This window comes from Asterias rubens, chromosome 18 (assembly GCF_902459465.1).
Source record: "Asterias rubens chromosome 18, eAstRub1.3, whole genome shotgun sequence".
NCBI lineage: Eukaryota > Metazoa > Echinodermata > Asteroidea > Forcipulatida > Asteriidae > Asterias > Asterias rubens.
The window spans coordinates 3,935,270-3,959,682 of NC_047079.1; the positions used below are offsets into that span (position 1 = coordinate 3,935,270).

The 24,413-nt window shown below is 39.0% G+C and overlaps 1 protein-coding gene across 1 annotated transcript; it reads left to right on the plus strand.

Annotated features, from left to right (window-relative positions):
- The first annotated feature begins 452 nt into the window (after positions 1 to 452).
- LOC117302697 (cationic amino acid transporter 2-like) lies at positions 453 to 23,465 on the plus strand. The gene is made up of 4 exons (XM_033786695.1): positions 453 to 1,141; positions 9,994 to 10,448; positions 17,623 to 18,877; positions 23,180 to 23,465. The coding sequence occupies exons 1-4, from the start codon at positions 856 to 858 to the stop codon at positions 23,368 to 23,370; spliced, it is 2,187 nt and encodes a 728-aa protein (XP_033642586.1). The 5' UTR covers positions 453 to 855; the 3' UTR covers positions 23,371 to 23,465.
- Positions 23,466 to 24,413: the final 948 nt, after the last annotated feature.

Genomic DNA, 24,413 nt, shown 5'->3' on the forward strand with positions numbered 1-24,413 from the left:
TTAATAACGTTTCAATGTATTCCTCTTTGTTTTGTTTTATTAATTAATTTCACATCGTAAAAATGTTGATCAATATCAGAACACCCACTCAGACAGACGGTGTCCCGGAATGTTTGCGATATTAATTTGTATTCTTCTCACACACACGCACAAAACTGTTTACACCAAAATGCTCCACGCATACTTAAACGGTAACCTAGTGAGGCAGAATTGTACAGTGCCACGAACAATGCTCCCATATTAAACGTGGTTCCATCCAGACTTTGAGCCAAACATACACACTACATACGCAGTGCCTGCTTTTCATAAAACACCTGTAGCTTCTAGTGTGCTAGCCATTCAGCATGTCTGGGCACTCCGGTTCATGATTATTCCACCGCACAATGTGTGAACTCATTGACTGCCTGGTTTCCCCGAGCGTAGTGTTTACAATTTTCATTGTGAAGTTGTTACGCTGCGCCACAGAACCAGGAAACTGTTTGATTTGTGGACAACTTCAACTTGTGGCTTAGTGCTGATTCGAGGCGTGTTGTGTGTAGCGGGAAACTCTGAGCGAGAGTAACTAATCACTATACTGTCTTTCGAAAAGGATTGGGACTTTTTACGCGTTGATGTACAACGCCATCCATCGTATGCAGAAGAGATACCATGCTAATTTCTACCTCCATTCCACAGTCATACAAATAGTTGTGTATGTACAGACCTATAAAAAATAGCTCTATGGTGTTGTATTGAATAATATGCGGGTACCGTGGTTCTTGTGTGAAATTCGGGAGAGACTGACTGAAACGGAGTAGTGTGTCCACTTTGCACGGGCTGGTTGGAGAAAAAGGCTAGTAAGAATACGGATCCACGATGGGGGATCGCGTGGGTAGCCCCGGGCACCTCTGCCGGTGCTTTCTCGCTAGCATCTCCCGGAGGAAACAGGTCCCGCATCCTCCTACGTGCGGTGGGGAGGTCCAGTCCTCATCTGCTGCTGGGTTGCGGTGTGTACCGTGTAAGTTAGCACGGTATGGTGTCGGGCACGGAGGATCCCTCGCTATTGGTGTCTTCGTGATTGTGGGGTACGTGACGGGGGAAGTAGCCGGTCCTTCGGCGTTGCTGAGTTTGGTGATTGCCTCCATTGCGTGTTTGATATCGGGTATGTATTTGTATATTTTAACCTTAAACCTAAAACCTCAAATCTCAAACCTCAAACCACAACTGAGATGTCCACACTTAATGTTTCATTGAGTAGTCTGTATACTGCCACTGCATTGCGGTTCAAGCAAAGTACATTATGACAGTATATTCTGTCTGACAGAGGGTGATGCCTCTCGTATGAGCCTCGTCATACTATAAAGCCTCCTCAGTCAGAATTGACTTGGATCCGGGTCAAGTGAGGTCAAGTGGGACATCATCTAAATATGTGTCAAAATGACCCAGTTTCTGGGACATCATCTAAATATTATGTGAATGACACAGACATGGGTCATACTCGGGCAGAATCGTAGTCTAAAATCTTATTTCTAACCAGTCACCGGGTCAACCTGACCCTGAAAAAAAGGTCAGACCCTCCTGGCAATTGGAATCCGGGTCAATTCTGACCAGGTGCAGGTCAATTAGGTGCGTGGGGGTGATATTGTAGACCCCTTGTGAAATTTTACCCCTGGAATTTGAGCTTGTAAACTCACATGACGGCTGTGGCATCCATATTCACAAGGTTGTGGTGCATTTATAAGCTAATTCAAAAGGCGAGATGAACGTAATTAAATTCCAAAGCGTCAATCCAGATGTCACGTATTTAACTGCATGGTGAGGTTCAGCTCATGCATGTATTAGAGCAATGAGGCTTTGGTCTTTAAAGGCACTGGACACCTTTGATAAATTGTCAAAGACCAGTCTTCTCACTTGGTGTATCCCAACATAAAATAACCAACCTGTGAAAATTTGGACTCAATTGGTGATCGAAGATGCAAGACAACAATGAAAGAAAAAACACCATTGTTGCACATTAATGTTGGTGTGCTTTCAGCGGATGTATAATAACAGGCTTCCGCAATAAAAATGTTTCAAACACTGTTGTTCGATGATGCAACTGAAAAAAAACCACAAGTCACATTCTTATATTGATTTGCCAATCAAACTAAACCCATATTAGAAGAAACTATGAATAAATAGTAAACTTGCGGGTACAACCATGTGTAAATCTCTTCTGAGTGAGTGTTGGCTCTGAAAAGAGCCGGTTTGGTCTCGACGTTTCGAACAATATTCTGCTCGTCTTCAGGAGAAGTCCCTTTATGATTGAGCCCTAGGTCACTTACTGGAACGTAAATGCATTATAGGCGGATGATATATTTGTGTACACGCATTTTGTGCAAATAAAGAACTATCTGGAGGATTGTATGGACATTGACAGCCATGAAAAACAGTTACGTAATATTTAGGTTGCACAATGTGAGATTTTTCTTCCAGTGGTCATGAAGGACGATTACAGGATCAGCGCTTAGCTGTCATGGAGGGATTAGCAAAATACAATAAACTTAGCATTGCAGGGCCCAACTCCATAGAGCTGCATGTAAGCACAAAAAGTAGCTGAGCATGACAAAATTATGCTTACCAAAAAAGGATAACAAAAAAAAGGTAAGCCAAACTAAGATGCCACTTGTGTTATTTCAATACTGTACTAATAATTTGATTTCGAGACCTCAGATTTAGAATTTGGGGTCTCGAAATCAAGCATCTGAAAGCACAGAACTTCGTGTGATTAGGTTATTTTTTCTTTCATTATTATCTCGCAACTTCGACAACAGATTGAGCTCAAATTTGTACAGGTTTGTTATTTTATGCATATTATGTTGAGATACACTAAGTGAGAAGACTGGTCTTTGACAATTACCAATAGTGTCCAGTGTCTTTAAAGTTTTATAAGTACCCGGTGGCTAAATACTGCCATATTGCATAAAGTATTGTTGTGACCTTGTTCTCTATGCTTATGTAAAAAAAGCAATGGACCAGACGTTTTTGTGAAAAACCAGACGTTCTAAATTGCTCAATGACAACTTCAATAATACCGTATTGTTACAAGTTCAATATATAACATAGTGAATAGCCTTGGGGCACATGCTTGGTTTAAACTTATCCATTCGCTTAGAATATACAAGGATCCAATTTCACAGACCTGCCTAAGCGCAAAAAATAACTCAGCAAAACACAATTTTGCTTCCTAGAAAAAGGTTACCAACTATAATACCTTTGCATGCGCAGCATCTGTGACTGGTACCCTGCTTATTTTTGCTTAGCGGGATTTGTTTAAGAAGTAATTTTCTGCTGTCTAAGCAGCTATATGAATTTGGACCGGGGTTTATGTCGTCATTGCAGCTTTAAAGGCACTGAGCACGTTTGGTAATTACTCAAAATAATTGTTAGCATACAATTTCAATTTGAAACTTACTTGTGTAACGAGCATGAATAGAGAGCTGTTGATAGTATGCAACAATGTGAGAAACGGCTCCCTCTATTAAAGTAACATAGGTTTTGAAAAAAAGAGAAATTCTCACTTAAATATTTGAATTCGATACCTCATTAACTGAATTCTCGAATTCAATCACAAATTGGCAAACGCTCTCTGGAAGTGTTAGCTATATTGTTCGCCAAATAAAAAAAATGCAAGTTTTTGGGGGAACATCACAGAAAAAGCAATATCTCCTGGATTTGTTGGTAATTGGTAAAAGGTATAAAACATGTGAAATGACCGACGCAGTTCCTTTAATCGCGTGAACAGAAATCACCAGGGGCCAACTTTATGGCTCTGCTGACCATGAAATTATGTGCTTTTAAGGCAGTGGACACTATTGGTAATTACTCAAATTAATAATTAGCAAAAAACCTTACTGACGTTTTAATGAAAATTATTATTTAGTGACTCTGGAGTTACTACTATAAGTTGTAAAAGTGTTTACCTATCATTCACACATTGACGTCTGATGCGTTTTGCCCGAGTGCACCTACGTACTTCGGTCTACGTGCTCAAAACTGTTTGTTTTTTGTGTGTTTGGATTTGCTCTGATAATTTTTCCCCATAAAGAATTACTATCCATTATCATAAACAGTCGTATTTGTGTTTGTAACTATACAAAGTACGATACAAAAAGCAACCATTGTGGCGTGTTATGACGCTGGGTTCTACTTTGATGGCGGTTACCCCCCCCCCCCCCCCCCGGTCGCCAATGTATATGGCCAGTCATGATTAATATTTCATGTATGTTGTGTAACTTTAATACGGTATAAAACATTGTGAGAAACGGCCTCCTCTGAAGTGGAGTAGTTTTCGAGAAAGATGTACTTTTCCACGAATTTGATTTCGAGACCTCAGATTTAGAATTTGAGTTCTCGAAATCAAGCATCTGAACGCACACAACTTCGTGTGACTAACAAGGGTGTTTTTTCTTTCATTATTATCTCGCAACTTCGACGACCGATTGAGCTCAAATTTTCACAGGTTTGTGATTTTGAGCATAATGTTGAGATACACCAAGTGAGAAGACTGGTCTTTGACAATTACCAATACTGTCCAGTGTCTTTAAGATTGAAGCAGTGCTTTTTGTTCTTCCGTTGACAATTTATCACAAATTCTACTGTAGATGCGGGATTATATTGTGCTGGATTTTTGGGGCGGGCCAGCTTCGCACTAATCAACCCACTTGTATTACCGTGTGAAGCGTTTTGCAGGGTACCACCACTTTGTCATAACTGCACCTTGGACGAAAACTGACCATCGGTGTCCCTCAAGGATTTGTAGTGGGTCCTTCACCCTTTGATTGCTTTTACGTGTATTGAAATGGTGAAATACAAGAATGTAGAACCATTATTTGATTGTTTTTGTTGTTTTGGTGTTTTTTTTTGCGGGTAGGCAGGTCAGCCAAATCGTATGTTGATTATTATGATTATTTGATGGCGTGTATTAACAACGGTAGGTTATTGTTGTGGAAGATGAGTTGAGGGCGTAAGAGGGGGGGGGGGACGATGACCACCCATCTTGCGGTTAAATCCACTTGCCTTGTGTCGTCCTGTAAGCTTGGATTACATCAACAAGCTTTCGGACGATGGTCCAATCCGTAAAGCCCCTTCTAGAAGTTGCTGTAATTTTATCAATTAAAGCACCTCCATGGTTTTCAGCAGAAAGTACTCTTATAAGGTCACAGTGACGTCTTATCAACCTTGTGGATTTAATTAACCAGAAGAATAGCATGAGTTGCAACCCAAATGAATGGGAACTGTCTGTAATGTAAGTTTTTCAGTTAAAAACATTTAATCGCTTCAAATGCACTGGGTGCTATTGGTGATTTCTCAAAATAATTGTATGCATATAGACTTACTTGGTAACGAGCAATGGAGAGCTGTTCATAGTATAAAACATTATGAGAAAAAACGGCTCCCTTTAAAGTAAAGACAATTACGAATACTGTCCAGTGTCTTTAAGATTGAAGCAGTGCTTTTTGTTCTTCCGTTGACAATTTATCACAAATTCTACTGTAGATGCGGGATTATATTGTGCTGGATTTTTGGGGCGGGCCAGCTTCGCACTAATCAATCCACTTGTATTACCGTGTGAAGCGTTTTGCAGGGTACCACCACTTTGTCATAACTGCACCTTGGTCGAAAACTGACCATCGGTGTCCCTCAAGGATTAGTAGTGGGTCCTTCACCCCTTGATTGCTTTTACGGTGAAATACAAGAATGTAGAACCATTATTTGATTGTTTTTGTTGTTTTGGTGTTTTTTTGCGGGTAGGCAGGTCAGCCAAATCGTATGTTGATTATTATGATTATTTGATGGCGTGTATTAACAACGGTAGGTTATTGTTGTGGAAGATGAGTTGAGGGCGTAAGGGGGGGGGGGGTCGATGACCACCCATATTGCGGTTAAATCCACTTGCCTTGTGTCGACCTGTAAGCTTGGATTACATCAACAAGCTTTCGGACGATGGTCCAATCCGTGAAGCCCCTTCTAGAAGTTGCTGTAATTTTATCAATTAAAGCACCTCCATGGTTTTTTGGATTTTTTCCTGCAAAACCATACCAAAATAATGCCCACCCCTTTTTGTAGACCATGGACAAGAGAGAAAAGTGGCCATGGCCCGGGCTCTATATGCGGCCGGTGTCGCATGCAATTATGTCCTCTATGCAATACTAGCCGGAGGAAATTATTGCATATGTAATAATGTGCCGGGCGGTTTTGCATATGCAATCATGTCCTTCCGGACGCTGCTGAATAATGCAATTGTGTCCGCCCGGACACATTTGCATAATGCAGTTGTGTCCGCCCGTGCATTTTTTTTACAGGCCAAGTGCTTCCTTGTCATGAATTACATGGGATATTTTCGGCCGTTGGGTATTCGCTGCAATCGTAAAATACGTCACATTCATGCTGCATATCCCGTTTCTAGTCCTACTATAAATAGGCAACAAATACAAATATATTCTTCACTTGCCAAGATATGTTTAATTTGTTGTTAGTTTCCATTTTTTGAAAAGCAAATTCCAACATGAAAAAAAAACACCATATAATTTTATGCAGTTTATTGTCCTTTGCAGCTTTTGTAAAATTGTACTTCGTTTCGGTCTAATAGCTGTATGTAATTACAATAATTCTACACTTAACTAACAAACAAAATGTAACATTCAAAATTGCCCTGAAATAAAAAACTGCTGAATATAAACAAAAACCCGCACTGAAATGAGGTCGGGTTGATTAAAATGATTGGATGTCAGCCTTTTCTCTGGGTGTACTTTTGTTTTAGCCCGGTGAAAATAAAGTACATATACTAGTACTTCGCGTCCTTTCAACAGTTAAAGTTTCCCATTAGCAAAATCGATAATGGTTCGATGTTTTGTCACTGCAATACTTTAATGCGAATTACTATAAAGTAAGCTTTACTCATTATTATGCGTATAGTGAAATCGCAAAGGACTAGAACAGATTCTGCCCACGCTTTTCTACTATTGTAGGTCTTTGAAATTGGTCACAAACTGGATTACGACGATACAGTTATTAAACTTTTTTTCCCCCACTGGCGTATTTTATTCGGGAATAAACATGATTGATCAGTTGTTGACCATATGGTTTTTTATTAACCGAAACTGAGGCGTCAGTTGTAAGTTGATTAACACTCAGAACGCAAAATGTGTTCAGTATGAAGAATTAAATACATGGAACAAATTGTATTTCACGAGCTGTTGCGCTTCGGTTATTTAAAGGCACTGGACACTATCGGTAATTACTCAAAATAGTTATTAGTTATACTTACTAGTGTTGATATCGTATAAAACATTGTGATAAACGGCTCCCTCTGAAGTGACGTAGTTTTTGAGAAAGAGGTAATTTCTCTGTAAAATATTTAAATTGGTTGCGAGACCTCAGGCGTGAGATCTCGAAATCAAGCATCTGAAAGCACAAAACTTCGTGCGACACTGTATTTTTTTCCACTTTTATCTCGCAACTTCGACGGCCAAATGAGTTCACATTTTCACAGGTTGGTTTATTGTGTGCATATGTTGAGATACACCAATGGAGAAGACTGGTCCTTGACAGTTACCAAAGGTGTCCAGTGTATTTAATGGTAATCATTTGTTTAGGCTTATTACAATGTTTAGAAAAACACATTTAGTATAAAAATGCGTTAAGTATAAACAAAATATCAAAATATGAAAACCAAAAATTAGACAACACACCAAGGAGCAACAGACAAAACAAAAGATGGGCTGCCTAAAGGAGAAAACAAAAATGAACTAAAACACTATCACCACAGGGGTGTTTAAACAATAATTATCCGTAATATTCTCACTGAATCAACAAAATTCATAATTTCATAAAGAAACACCAATTGTTACGACGATGAATTATTCCCAATCGTCCTTGGTGTGTGGTAAGACACCAATGGACACATTAGCACCATCTGTTACCAGTCTATTTATAACAGACATCAGACCACCACTGTTCGTCAATTTACGTACATTGATCCGCAGCGTATAAACCAAAGTACTGAGTGGTTTCTGCTCTACCGTACCAGCCAGACTAATTTTGGGTGCGTTCGATTAGCTTCCCTGGGTCGACCCCGCGGTGCTCGCTCAGGTGAGCCCCCGACAAGAGCTAATCGAACGATCACACTCGCCCTCTCGTGGTAACGGCATGCACCTCGGGTCACCCCCAAGTGACCCACTCCACAAGCAGGGCAATGGGGGCTGACCCGGGTGAGCACCGTCAAAGCAATTCGAACGTACCGGGGCAGACCGGGGTCGACCCAGATAAGCTAAACCAACGCACCCACTATAGGATGGATGGTACCCATGCTTAGGGGATACAATGTGGGATTTCCCAGGTTCCCAATTCTATGATCCCTTAAAAAGGGTTTTCCTTATAAAACACTGTGTGGCTAATGAGCTCAAAATGTAATATTTCTTAAAGGAACACGTTGCCTTGGATCGGTCGTTGGTCTTTGAAAAGCGAACCTTTTGTTGTAAAATGCATATGGTTAGAAAGATGATTTGAAAGTAGAATACAATGATTCACACACATTTGCCTTGAAATTGCGTGGTTTTCCTTTTACTTCGCCACAAAATGGCCACAATGTAGCCCTTGTACGCCCATGCCTATAACATCCTTATGGACTGTGAAGGGGGTAACCCTGTTTCAGCCTTAGTTCAGCCCCATAAGGAGTATAGGTAGCAACGTGCATCTGGCGGCCGTCCGGCATTGTGATTCCATGCGATCTTTCATAAACAAATACTCAATTCAATTCAATTCAATTCAATTTTCTTCATCATCGTATGAAAACACATGACAACGTGTTTTCAACTGTACATTAAAACTACACTAAGACATCAAAAGTAGACAATTATATACACAATGAAAAAGACAAATTATAAAATCATGTACAATTTGTTTTCCTCTTTTGTTAGGTCCCCGGTTTGAACGGTCTACCTACTCACTTCCCAATTTTGTTTACCACATCTTTCATGAATCGATGTAAAAGCTCGCACAGGCTGTGCGAATAAATTTCTAATAAATGCTGGCGACGAAATACTTGATTTATAGACCCATAAAATGTAGCAGACGGAGTCCATCTCGATGACATGCGTCTGAGTTGTGTTTTTACTCCCACCCGGTGATATATTTTTTTGTTTCTCTTGAATATGTTATATATCCCTTAAGAAAGATATATAAATAAACAAGTTTGTTAAAAACGTTTTAAGAAACGTAAACTGAAAAGAGGGTATTTGTCATGTTTCCATATAAAAAAAAAACGTTTTAAAAAACGTAAATATGTAATATTTTGAATGGACAGTTTTACATGTTAAGTGTTTATTGAAGTCAGTGGCTGACGATAATGCTACCTTGCTGAGACGCCTCAAGAAGCGTCTGTGAATGCTGCTTTGATGAATTGTTAAATTGAATGACTATTTTGTTAAATCGAATGACGCAATATTACATTTGACTAGTCTTAAAACGAAATCGAATGACCCTTTTCAGTAGCATTCGATTTTGTGCGAAATAGAATAGCTTGGTGGTTAAATTGGCTGCTCATTTGCCGAAATTGACCAAGAAAACCTTGAATATAAATCGAACCAGTCCCTTACCACAGGGCAATCCAAGTTGTCGAAGCAGGACTTGTGCTCTAGAGAGGGGCCATGGTTATAATCCAACCCTAGGAGTCCTGGGCCAAGTTTCATAGATCTGCTTAAGCAGGACCTTTTGCTAAACAATTTGTTGCTAAGCAGGAAAGAGCAGGACACCAGTCACAAATTGTAAATGTGACATAGCAGTTTGGCTATAGTAATCTTATTCTGGTAAGCATAATTTCGCTGTGCTTAGCTTTTTAAGCTTTAGCAGCTCTATGAAATTTGGCACAGGTGTTTATATCTAGCTGAACCTATTATAATATTTACATTTAATAGCGTATCAATAAAATCCAAATTGTATTCAATATTATGACTCTTTTATATTTCCATTCAGGTTATTGTTACGCCGAGTATACGTCACACTACCCAACCCGTTCACTGCCTGCCACTGCCTACCATTATGTCTACATGCTCTCTGGTGAATTCCCGGCAGCCGTCGTTGGTTGGAGTCAGATCATCACCTACATCGCGGTCTCGTCACTGCTCGGCCGAAATATCAGCTTCACTTTTGACTACCTCATTGGTTACCCCATTCAGAACTTCACTGCATCCACCCTTGCCGATACCACCACGCAGTTCATCCCGAAACCAGACTTTTTAGCCTTTGGCGTTGTCATGTGTGTGGCATTCCTGGTCGCTTTTGGCGGGAAACCGGCATCGCTTTCGAATGCTGTTTTCAACGTGCTGTCATGTTGCGTGGTCATAGCGATCATCGTTTTGGCGGGAATTCAGCTCGCTCAGCAGAATGTGGATTTAGACGCCGTTATATTTCCGGAGGGGCATAAAGGGGTAAGTCATTATCTAAATAAACTGAGTGGAATATTGAGCCAAAGAGAATGATGTGTGCGAACGTGCACTGTTCACAGAATGCCCCAAGATTCTTCTTTAAATATTAGCCTACCCGCTTGTAGACATTTCACCAAGTTTGCAAACGAACATCTTTTGGTAGTGGCAAGATACTAAATCCTACACTGTTATTCCTCCCCAATTTTCACGCGAAACCATGAAACATGAAACACATTTCAAAAAGATCTGATGTAACGCCTCGCACATGACGTCACGAACGGAGCCGTTTATATTAAGTTGCGACAACTTATGATTATAGACCAATTTCGTTTGTAACTAAAACGCATGAGCGAATACAGGGTGCAGACTAGTCTCTGCCCATTGGGTTGTGGACCGAAAATGGCGTCCACCAATAGGAGACTTTCCAACGCTAGGCGGCAGCAGACATACCGGGTAAATTTCCATTGTTTACGTAGTTCTGAACATGCGCATAATTCTGAGAACAATGGATTTACCCGGTAAGTCTGCTGCCCTCTATCGTCCCAGAAAGTCTCCCATTGCGAGACAGAAAAAAGGGTCACAAAACCCCTCAAGCGCCCTCGTGGTGGTCATCGAAGACAGTACAATTTTATAGAGCTGCTTATCGTAAGCACGAAAAGTAGCTTACCACATCAAAATTAGGCTTACGTACCAGGGTAAGGTTGCCAGCCAAATACCATCTCACATGTACTATAATGTGACTGGTACCCTGACTATTTTTTTTGCTAAGCAGGAACTTCAGCAATATACTGGGTGCGTTCGTTTAGCTTCCCTGGGTCGACCCCGGTGTGTGGCGATTTTTTCTTCTAGGACGAACGTCACTGGGTACTAATTATCTGCACACGTTCGTATTGGAGAAAAAAAACACGCCACACACCGGGGTCGACCCAGGGAAGCTTAACGAACGCACCCTATTATAATTTGCTGAAGCAGCTCTTTGAATTGGATGCTTAGCATTTGCTGACAATATTGGGATGTGCGGGGCGCGTGCACGGGACTCGTGTTCATTTCGATTGTTTGACCCGAACGATGGCCGCCACTGCAAAAGTAGTCAGCTCGTCTGTCTAGGCACTGTATTTGTTGTTATAGTTTAATTTATAAGTTTGACACATTTGTGAAAGCACTTGTTAAAAATAATGGTACGTACACCGTTGTCGTAAAATGCAATATTACATTCACCAAACCTAGATTACCGTTTGTGCACGTACGCCATTGTCATAAAATTTAATAATTATTTCCCTTTGTGACTTATAGAACTTAATATAGAAAAGATACGCAAATCTATTGTCGTAAAATGTAAAACATTCATGTCTTCTTCCATTTGAGCCTTGTTCCCGCAGAAAATACAAGATTGTGGTTCTTTAAAGTCACCTGAAAATATAATTTTTATGTTTTCAAACATAAGAGTACATGTTAAGTAACAATAAAACAATTTGTAATGAATTGTTTGTAACGATTTATATGTTTAAAAAAATAGATAAAGTTGTTTTGGGGGTTGACTCCGCCTACCCCTTTTGTGACGTCAATCGAGGCAGACTTTGCCTTGATGCGTAGAGTAAACACACGTGCAAAGTACATGCAAATCCAAGTCGTGAGTTTGTACAATTCGAAAAAAGTTTTGTTCTTGCCTTTTTCCGGCAATGCCGACCAATTGCTCCTGGATACAGCAAAACCACTAGAGATGGGGTCAGTCTGCATGGCTGGTCAGACTCACAAGAGCAATAGTGCCTATATAGTGGATGGTCCGACGTCTTTTTCAGCGCTGTGCAGCATTTCTATTCAAATACCGCGCTTCGATTGACGTCACGAACAGCGCCTGCTCGGGTCGGGGCCTACTCTTAAATTTGTAAATAAGATAGAACCTTAGTTTACTGTTTATTTACATTCCACTCATCAAAACACATATATCAGTGACAAAAGCTTTATTTTGACAAATACCACTTCCAGGTGACTTTAGAAAAGTATACAGTGAGTCACACTGTCTTTGAAGGCACTGGACACTATTGGTAATTGTCAAAGACCAGTCTTCTCACTTGGTGTAATCTCATGGACAGCATTCACTTATAAGGAGTTGTTTACCCGAGGGCGGCGGACGGCTTTACCATTTCATAGCTGGAGGGGTGTTGTGTTGAAAGAAATCAGTTAACAGTTATAATTTTTGCATTTATTTTACTTTTTGACTAAAAAGTGATGATGTTTTTGACCGAAAATGTATTTATGAATGGGAATCAAAGTGTGTTGAATCGGTTTTCAACCAATTCGAATGGAATGTTTTAAAAGTATAGCGACCTTAAACTAAGGCACTGGACACTTTTGGTAATTTGTCAAAGACCATGTATTACCACTTGGTGTATCGCAACATGCATAAGATAGCAAACCGGTGAAAATTCGGGCTCATTTTGGTCATCGAATTTGCAAGAGAATAAAGAAAGAAAAACACCTACGTTGCGTGTGTGCTTTCAGATGCTTCAGCTTTTATTGTTTGAGTGCGAAATTACCTCTTTGCTACTTCAGAGGGAGTCGTTTCTCACAATGTTTGTTAACTATCAACAGCTCTCCGTTGTTTGTTACAAAGTAACTTCCATAATAGCCCTCAAAGCACCACACTTTCGTATTATACTTACAGTGACGTCCCTGGATATCAGGGTCCATTCCTGGGTCGGAAATTTTCCAAAGCTCAAATCATTGCAAAAAGCCACTAATTTCTGTACAGCATAGAGGAACGGTCCTATAGTTTGTATACGAACACTTAAGTTGAATATTTACCATTACCAATAGTGTCCAGTGCCTTTAAAAATGTTAGTATTGTTATTGTTGGTTGAACTCTGTGGTTAGGTGAATCAAGGTGATTTTTGTATATCCCAAGGTTTCTACTGGTTCCCTTTGAAGTGCAGTTGATATTTTAACAGCTGTTTATAATGGTTACATGTGGTATATAATACAATGTAACATCATTAACCGGAACAATGTAACTCTTCCCCCGTTAATCAGCGCTACAAAATTCACTGGTTGTAGGTTTTTTTTTAATACCTAGATTTGATTTCTTCTATATAATTACTGGATTTAATCGAACAGTTTTGAATTTTTATGTCAATAATTATCTTTAAGAAACCTATCTTTATAGGCAATGGACACTATTGGTAATTACTAAAAATATTGGTAAGCATAGAAAAACTTACTTGGTAACGAGTAATGGAGAGCTGTTGATGGTATAAAACATTGTGAGAAACGGCTCCCTCTGAAGTAATGTAGTTTTATCGAAAGATGTAGTTTTCCACTAAAATATTTGAATTTGATTTCGAGATCTCAGAATAAGATTTTCGAAATCAAGCATCTGAAAGCGCACAACTTCGTGTGACAAGGGCGTTTTTCCAATTAATATCTGGTAACTTCGACGAACAACTAGGTTCAAATTTTCACAGTTTTGTTGTTGTTGTGCCCATGTAGAGATACACTATTAGAGGAGACTGGTCTTTGAAAATTATCAAAGTTGTCCACTTACTAGTGTCTTTAGAGGGACCATACATGTTTGGTAATTGTCAAAGACCAGTGACCTCACTTGGTGTATCCTATCATAACCATAAAACAACAAGGCCTGTGAAAATTTGGACTCAATTGGTCATCGAAGTTGCGAGAAAATGATGAAAGAAAAAACACCCTTGTTGGACGAATTTGTGTGCTTTCAGAAAGGAATAAAAGACTCTAATTGTCTTTTAATTTGTTTAGTGAGAAATTACCTCTTTCTCAAAAACTACGTTAGTTCAAGTTCAGAGGGAGCCGTTTCTCACAATGTTTTATATTATCAACAGCTCTCCAATGCTCGTTACCAAGTAAGTTTTTATGTGAATATTAGTTTTGAGTAATTACTAAAGGTGTCCAGTGTCTTTAACCAGCTGTAACCGATGCCTGCTATGGCAAGTCATGGCCGAACGTTGTAGTGCATCGGACTCAAGTTCTGGTTGGTGAGTCATCAGTCGACGATTTCACCAAAATCGTCTTGACTTTGGATTAATCTTAAGACTAAGGACGAGTCCCAGCCTTTCACTGTAACATATTTTATAAACATTATTAAGACTAATCTTTAGAAGTAAGTTACTCGTTCTAACTCGAGATAGGATTAATCCTAACGTTTCGTGAAATCGGCTGCAGGGTGGGGGTTCGAATCCCGGTCATAACACTAAATGGGTCTTTGAGCAATACATTGAACTAACATTTGCTTCTCTTCTGGAAATTAGCATAGCTTTAGGATGGCTTTAACATGGTGGCACAGGCTTGTACTAACCAGGGAGCTGAGTTGGTTGACAGGGACGAAATATTTGGCATAGTGCCAATTAACAACGTTATTATAATAGAAATGATACCTAAAGCGCAATGATAATTATTGGGAATCGCTAAATTAATATGCTTCTCTTCTTTTCATAGTGTGGCTACATGATACCATATGCTGTATACTATTATACAGGGAGCTGGGATGGGTTTAATAGGAACGGAATATATGGCACAGTGCCAATTAGCAATCATTTAGTAACAGTAATGATAATAATTTGAAGCGCACTTATCATTCTTTGGAATTCGTTCTGTAAAATTAATAGTCGATATCATTACGTTTGTATTTCCATTTGCACCATTCAGAGATGATGTTTTATGTATGTGTGTTGCCTTTAAAGCTGACTTTATGCTGGTACAACAATTTAAAAAAAAAAACGGCTGAAAATGGGCTGACCGTCATTACTTATGTACTTTTTTTCATAACCTGGGCCTTTGTTGGAGTTGGTCCAAGCTACATGCATAATTAGCTACTAGACCAATCATGTTGTTCTTTAAAGGCAGAATGCGTTCAACGTAAGCCCGTATCTTTAGAATGTCACATCAGGGGATACTCTAGTGAAAGCCATTTTGAAAATTACATGTTATTCTACCTTTACATGTATATTGTTTATATATAAGGATTTTATCTGCAATAGCCTGTAGCCAAATATTTATTGTGTTATTTATTTATTTATTTATTTATTTATTCATTTCCAGGCAAACAGTACATACAAAGACTAGGTAATAACAATATGACTATACATGAGAACAAGCCTACGGATAACCAAAAAGCGAAAATAATCACTATCTAAAGGCGATAGCAATTACAAAAGAACAAAAGGGTACAAGTACAAAAACTTCATAAAAAATTAGAAAATAGCACATCAAATACTATATCAAATAAAAATATATATAAAATCTATAGAAAATTCATTTAAAATTCCGAAAAAAAAAGCCTGGCAGTAAATTTGGTATGAAAAGCTGACTAACCAGAAAATACCCCACATCCTCGCTCCTTTCAAAAAAGTAGGATGCCAAACATGTTACCTTTAATTTATTTTATCTTTATACTTTTTGTCCTGCAAAGCCAAAAATAAAAATATTCTCTAGATATACTACGGTCATGTGGCACATTCATTGCATGCGGCGTCAAAGCATTTTTCTTTATCTTGCAGATACTCATTTATTTATCATGAGTCACAGTAGAAAGAGAGCTCAAAAGATAAAAACTACTTATAAATTTAGCAGCACGTTTTAAGGGTGTTAATAATTAAATTCATACAAGTTTATGAAAGAAATTATGTACGCCTTTAGAAATTATCTCAGAAAATATTTCTCATAATCTAAAAGATTTCCTCAGATCAATTTCCAGAAGAGATATCTGTTATTATATATAAGTAATATAATGAATAGGGTAGATAGCCTTAGCTTTCGATCCAATCCGGACCTTCTTCAGAGGCATAAAACAAGTACAAACAAATACATATCCATTTATATATAAGAATACGCCATTAACAATTACCTCAGCAAATATTTCTCGGAATCAAAATATTCGTTGAGATCGTATCAGAAGAGAAATCTGTCTGCCAACCATCGTTTCCAATAAACTAACATATGGAACTGATGGCACGAGAGTCAGGCTGTTGAACTTATCATCTGTTTTACCAACAAACATTAAAGGCACTGGACACTATTGGTATAAAACTCAAAATAATTATTATTAGCATAAAAACCTTATACCGAGCAACGGAGAGCTGTTGATATAATAAAACATTGTGAGAAACAACCCCCTCTGAAGTAATGTATAGTGTTTGAGAAAGAAATAAGTTCTCACTAAAACATTTGAATTTGATTTCGAGACCTCAGAATTTGATTTCGAGGTCTCGAAATCAAGCATCTCAAGCACACAACTTCGTGTGGCAAGGCGTTTTTTCTTCCATCTTGCAATTTCGACGACCAATTGAGTCCACATTTTTACAGGTTTGTTATTTTATGCATGTTGGGATACACCAAGTGAGAGTGGTCTTTGACGATTACCAATAGTGTCCAGTGCCTTTAATAAGCGTATTATTATTAGCTGTTATTAGCCAAACAATCACTCAACGGGTTACTCATACAAAGACACACGTTGCAGACTTTAATATCAATCATTGAATAGGCTAGACAAGTCTCGACTCCGTACTATGGTGGCCCTAAAGGGACATCACGCACTGCAAATATCTTTGCAAACACAAGCCGCGATCGCAAGCAATATTGCATTTATCTTTGTGAATATAACTCATACAAAGACACACGTTGCAGTCATTATCAATCATTTAAAAAACTTGGCAAGACAGGTTTCGACTCCGTGCTATGGTGGCCCTAAAGGGACATCACGCGCTGCAAGAGCGTATCGCAACTGATCGCAGTTATCTTTGTGAATATTTGTGATATTCTCAAATAGTATCGCAGAGGTCTACACAGACAGTATCACCTTTGCCAAGTTTTGCTAGCATATGTTATTACGATATCGCAACTATTTGAAAAGATATCTGCGATATATAATTTGCAGTATTGCAATTTAAATATCCTAATATATTAATTATTTGTAGAGATGTTAAATACAGGTATTCAAATATCTTTTCAATTTCATTCGATGTCACAATTTCATTTGTGATATCGAGCGTATTTGAAAAAAGATATTTGAATACTGATATCGCAAATGCTTTTAGATATTAAGTTGTAAATCCTCGGACTTTAAGGGCAATTCAGCAGCTGATATGTGAAATTCTCTGGCTTGTTTTGTTCATGACATTTTTCTTAATACTTTTATTGTTTTCATATTTTCCAGGTGTTTCAAGGAGTTGCCCTTACAGTGTTTCTCTTCAGTAATTATGACGTCATCTCTACGTCATCCAAAAGGTTTACCTCTTCACCCAGTCAAACCTCCCACGCACTGGCCATATCGTCCATACTGAACTTGGTGTTTTACCTTGTGGTTGGTATGTTTTGCCTCTTGGTGGCGCCCTTCCCATGGACGCCCGTCGATCCATTTCTTCCGAGTCTCTTTAAGTCATACTGGGGGAAGGGAGCGATGTATGCTATTGGAATAAGTATTATTGTTTGCCTCGGATCCGCCCTCTTTAACAACATGTGCTCGTTGGTGTACAGCGTGTTCCTGATTGGAAATGATGGGCTTGCGTTCCGGTTCCTGGGCAAGCTGGTCTCAAGGCTACAGTCCCCGCTGTATTCCGCATTAATCGTCGGAGTCATCACCGGAACTCTTAGCATCATCTTTCAGGAGGATGTTCTTCTTGAATTGATGGCGATAGGTCTCTTGATCAAGCAGGTGGCCGTCTGTACATACACTCTCTCCTACCGCTACGTTAAAGTTAAGTTAGACTTGAACGAAAACAGTGATCTCGAAGAGATCTTGAAAAACGGTCACGCGAAGCAGCCTGATGAAGCGGAGGCCAAGACAAAAACTGTTCAGAGAAACGGGGGCCATCATCATCGCCATCAGAAACACAAGTCGAAAGAGAAGAACAAGCGCGGTGTTAAGTCCGAGGAACGCCAACCCACAATGGCGGGTGACGCCTCTCAGATCAACGGTAAAACGGTGCATTTCCTGGACGACACATCGGACAGCTCCGGTGTCTCGGACATTGGGGAGACGGACATCGACGCCATAGTCGAGGAGTATCAGGAGAGAGCGCGTATTGCTTCGATGACGCACTTTGAGAACCCGAACAATCACAACAACAAGACCAAAACGAAATCTCCCAGTGCGTTTTCGTCGGCCGTTGCCGTTGGCTTCTCCGTCGTGGTGTGGTCGTGTGCTACGATCACGTCCGCAATCTTAACATTCCGTCTATCGGACCTCATTGAAGGAAACCCGTGGACGATTGCAGGGCTGGTTGTCTTCGTGGTAACTGCGTTGCTGTCGTTGCTCGTGATAGCATTCCAACCTCACCGTGAGGTCAAGCCAGCTTTCCAAACATCACTGTTCCCGTTACTGCCATTTGTGGGGATTTTTCTGAATGTGTTTCTAATGTTTTCTATTTGCGCCGAAGCCTGGACTGTATTCGGCGTTTGTATCTTTGTCGGTGAGTAAATCATTTTTTTCTTCTTAACGCATGCAATCTCAATTCAGCCCAACCCAATGGACCCTACCCCACTATCACACGTAACCTTACTGATCCGGTTTATGGGTTCCTGCTACCGTTGTTCTTTTTTCCCTTTTTATTTCTAAATATTTCCCTTGTGGGGTCCAAGTTGAACAAAAAAATCCATTGTGGGGTAATTTTTCGATCGTTTTCCACTCACTATGTGGACATTCCTTTGTTCCTTTACACTTATGGAAAATCCTTTTATTCGGCACTAAAGTAACACTGTGTGGACATGTGATATGTGATTGTCCACAAGAGTTTCCCTACATTACGTGGGTCCCTTTTGTTTTCAGGTCCACACTTTGTATGTAGCATTAAAACACTCATTTTGTTCTATTTTAGCCAAACAACACAAAACCATACTTATTTTAAATTAACACCGGACAACTCAGGACACCTTTTTACACAAAATTAGGTTCTAGCCCAAATCAAAGAAGACAAAACTATGTTACTCAACCAATGACCCCCCCCCCCCCCCACTGACATGAGGCCTACCTACGTTTTTTGTTGTTCCATTTTAGAGGAAAGATCCACGTAGCACTGCTACTTCTATAGGCAAAGAGTAGTTCTTCTTATACAGCCCGTTTTACTCAGCTCATCAACGCACTTTACATTGGGCCAACAATATTCAGATACAATCTTTCTCCAGCTCCCTTTGGATAATGAAGCCCGGGCTGCCGTGGTTCCAAAGGCCTTTTCAAACGCAATATCAAATTCTAGCCTCTCATGTCAAAATACATAAAGAGGAGCAAGTTTTTTTAGTGTCATAATAATAATAATAATAATAATAATATGGATTTATAATGCGCACTTTTCCAGAAAACCGATCAAGGCGCCTACACAAAATGAAAACATTATACAATAGAAAATGAAGAATAAACAAAACATAATGAAACCCAATGAAAGTCTAAGTGAACAAGTGTGTTTTCAGTTCCCTCTTAAAGTTGTTGAGAGATGTTGTTTGGCGAAGTGAGACTGGGAGCTTATTCCAAAGGGCAGGAGCAGCTTTGGCGAAAGCACGGTCTCCGTAACGAATTGTTCTACACCGTAATTCGAACCCACGCCCCGATGACTGCCGCCACCAGAACTTGAATTCGCTGCACAAAACCGCTCAGCCATGACATACTAATAAACATACGGCCATCTTTTATTTATGGATATTTTTTTTGTGGGGCCCAGTTATGCGTGTTTGGCTGATACAATAGGGAGGTTTAGCTGCAAAAACGTGAACATGAACATCGGAAAATTGTGTCTTTTCTAGGTGACGTCACCACTTTAGGCTTATTGCATGCTCACGTATGGCGTCTGTACGTACGTACCAGGCACGGTTAATGGACTTCACGTATGCTTAAAACGTGAGATTTGCACAATACAATTTTTTCACGTTCACGTTCAGGCTTTTGCTTACGTAACGTGGAGCTAAACATCCCTAATCCCGCTATAATTCCAGTCGGAGAGGTCACATATAAATAATATATCTCCATTTACTCTCTTTCGTTCGCGACAGAAAATAAGTGAGGTGAGATATAATCCACAGTTAATACCGGCCTACCAGTATAAGTTAATAATTTCATGGCCAAATGAAGGTGTCCGCTTCGCCAAGTCCTTTAAAACCACGTGGATAAAAAAAAACGCGCCAAAAGTGCCACTTTCGAGCAGTGTTCTACAACCATATAGTTTCAATAATGTAGGTCTATGTACCTTATATCCACTTAAACATTCCAAGTGCATACAAACACATGTTTACTTTAAAGACACTGGACACTATTGGTAATTGTCAAAGACCATGTCTTCTCACTTGGTGTATCTCAACATTATGCATAAAAAGATAACATTCAAGCATGTGAAAATTTTAGCTCAATTATTGGTCGTCGAAGTTACGAGATAATAATGAAAGAAAAAAACACCCTGGTCACACGTAGTTGTGTGCTTTCAGATGCTTGATTTCGAGACCTCTAAATCTAATTCTAAGGTCTCGAAATCAAATTCGTGGAAAATTACTTCTTTCTCGGAAACTACGTTACTTCAGAGGGAGCCATTTCTCAGCCTTGTTTTGTACTATCAACAGCTCTCCATTACTCGTTACTATTATTTTGTATGCTAATAATTATTTTGAGTATTTACCAACAGTGTCCACTGCCTTTAAAAACACAAGGGTTCATGGCCTACTCAAACACATGTTGTCTGTAAAGTGAGAAATGCTAATTTCTATGATAAACATAATAAATGTCAATACTGATGCACACGTATCACACTAGATCGATTTTAACCTTATTGACACTGTTGGAAATCAACACCATTACAAAATCAACACCATTAAAGGCCGCATTTAATAGGTTTGAAACGGGAGTTATTTGACGGCCTTGCTTTTTTATGAACAACTTCTGTGTTGTTGAAATGAGATTGATTAATTTTTGTCAATGTTTTTTTGTTATCAGATAGTGTTGGTGGATTAAATTGTGTTTTCATAATAGATGAACCTTTAACTCTGATAACCCAGTTTCGTATGGTAGCGTTGATCGATGTTTTTGGAGCTTGCGTGGTGTCAGTGAGGGATTGTGCATCAGGCCAATTTCCCCCTTGATTTTTTTTTAGACACGAGGCGGATTACCTCGCTAATTAAACCTTGCTTATTTCCAACTGCCTTTCGTAACAAGTTTCCGTGATAATTTTCCCTTATCTTAAAAAACAAAGTGTTAATTGTTGTTGTGTTGTTGTCAGTCTTTTAATTGAGCTCACGATCAGGACGTGTAAAGACTTAATCATTAGTTGTGCGAGTGTTGAGTTCTTTTCTGTAAACTGTTCGCTTCAACTATCATCTAAAGCTTAAAGGCAATGGACACTATTGGTAATTACTAAAAGCAAAACTGCAAATTCTATACAAATTTACTTGGGTATCGAACAATGGGCACTATTGGTAACTACTCAAAGTAGTTGTTATTATAAAAACTTACTTGGTATGTAGCAATGGAGAGCTGTTGATAGTATAAAACATTGTGAGAAACGGCTCCCTCAGAAGTAACGTAGTTTTCGAGAAAGAAGTATTTTCTCACTCGAAAATTTAAAGACTTTGAGACTGAAGCACGAACAATAACTATTCTCCCTGCAAACTCGATGATTGAGTCAAAATTTTCACAGATTTTTTATTTTAAGCATGTTTGGATGCGCCAACTTGGCTATCCATACATAATGCTTAAAATAAATGTGAGAATATTGGTCTTTGACAATTACCAAATGTGAACAGTGCCTTTACACGTCGCTTATTAATTTTGTTTTGTGTTACCAGTTTGCTGTGAATATTTCCAATACTGCCACAAGGCATGTTCATTTGCTTAATGTGTCATTATGAGTTTTCCATTTACTTATGTGTTTAATAAAGAGCGCACAAGTAGGACGTGTAGACTGGATCAATGCGCATTGTTTGAGCACCGAGATCTTTTCAAAAGCTCGCTTTCATCAAATTAAATATCAACAGGCTACAATTACAAAAGACCAACACTTTCTTCAGAAAGAGTCTATCCGCTATTACTGCAAAGGGTTGGGCAAACACAATGAAATCCAAAGCCCTTAATCAGTAGCCGTTGTGTAATGAAGTAAAGCAATTAATGATTGTATTGTCTTGTCTTAATGGTCACACGCATTGACGATTAGATTCAATTCAATTCAGTGTATTTCTGCACTACTCACTATAACCACAAAGCAAATAAAAAAAGACTAAATTTGACACAGAAATAAAGGAGTACAATACAAGCAAAGGTTAAATATGACAGATGGTAAAGTTTTAAAATGAAATACATGGTGTAGTAGAATTTGTGATTAGGGAGGATGTTCATCACGCCTATAGATTCGAACACACATTTTTAGCATGAATCAGAATTCAGAGGAACTTATGTAAAGTTTATGGTTTTGAACGCTAGGTGGCAGCAGAGAGACGCCACACTGCAAAAACTGGGGTGTAAATTGATTACCTTGGTCTCTATATAGTGACAACACCGAGTCCACCGACATGGTGTTAATTTCATTAACGATGAGTAACGGGATAAATAACACCATGTTGGTGTTGTCACATATATAGACACAAGGAAGAATCAATTTAGTGCAGGTAAATTTTAAAGGTTCTTCAGAAATAAACATGTTTCCCAAAACCTTCTATAATGTTTGCTGCCACCAAGTGTCTCCCTTGAGAAAAGTTTACCACAAAATTAATTTCTACTTATTCATTATTTTTTTTCCGAAAAGGTTTGGCCATGTATTTCTGTTACGGGATTTGTAACAGCGTTGAGGCAAGGAGATTCTCAATTCGGCATCCAGACGAGGAACGTATACTCCTTCCGTCCATTCCCGAACAGGCCATGCACGAAGAATTCCTAAACGGGCAGAAATCAAAGCGACGAAATATTGGATACCGAGATTTTCATGAGGAGCCGTAGCCATGGTAACAGTTGTTTTTGTTCCAATGGTAATTTTGATTTTAAAAAATGTGTCCGAAAAGGTTGTAAATACTGGGTGCGTTCGTTTAGCTTCCCTGGGTCGACCCCGGTGTGTGGCGGTTTTTTTTCCAGGACCAACGTGTGCTGATAGTTACCCACGTTCGTCCTGGAAAAAAACCCGCTACACCCCGGGGTCGACCCAGGGGAGCTAAACGAACGCACCCACTATGTGAGTGAAAGGTTATCAAACGTTTTTCATGTGGTATTATGACAAATCTTCCAAACAATTTTTAACCGTGCCTTCGTCTTGTCTTTATAGAGCTATAGAGTGTAAAAGTTTACTTGTGTGCTATTTTGTTTGTAGTCAGTTTCAAAATGTGAAAAACGGCGTTGCGAGAAAAATTTATTCAGTTTAGAGCGAGCTTTTGTTAGCATACGGCAAGCTGCAAATGTAATTATTGGTCTATGTGGCGTAATAACATACTAGGTTATGTTATAATATCCAACTTTTCGTTTATTAGAATTTAAAGAGAATCAAACATTAATCTTAACTGTACAGGTTTTTCATCGATTATATTTGTAAAGAACAAATGCACATTACAAATTATGTAAGAAAATGCACAGTTTGTCTTCCAGTTTGCTCATTTTATTTTTATTAATCATTCATTGTTTTGCTTGATCATTGTCAAAAAATTTCGTATTTTCGTTGACATTTTGTGACCAGTTTAGGATAAAATTAAATTAACCCACGATTCTAATCACACACAAGTCACGAACTGTGGCCCTTTTCGAAACCATGTGCTGTCGGGGCGTAGGCTCCGTTAACAGTCACTTAGAAAACGTGTGTTTTCGTTGCGGGAATTTAACGGCCGGGAGAAGCCTAAACCAGTTAGCTGGAGTTTAATCCGTAGTTTTCAAAACGCTATATGATAGAAGTTATGTCTTGTATCAACAGAGGGCGCTGTTAAAACTTACCATGAACGAATTTTTACATCATCGAAATTGTAATGATACCATAACCCTATGGTAATACCCTTTTAGCC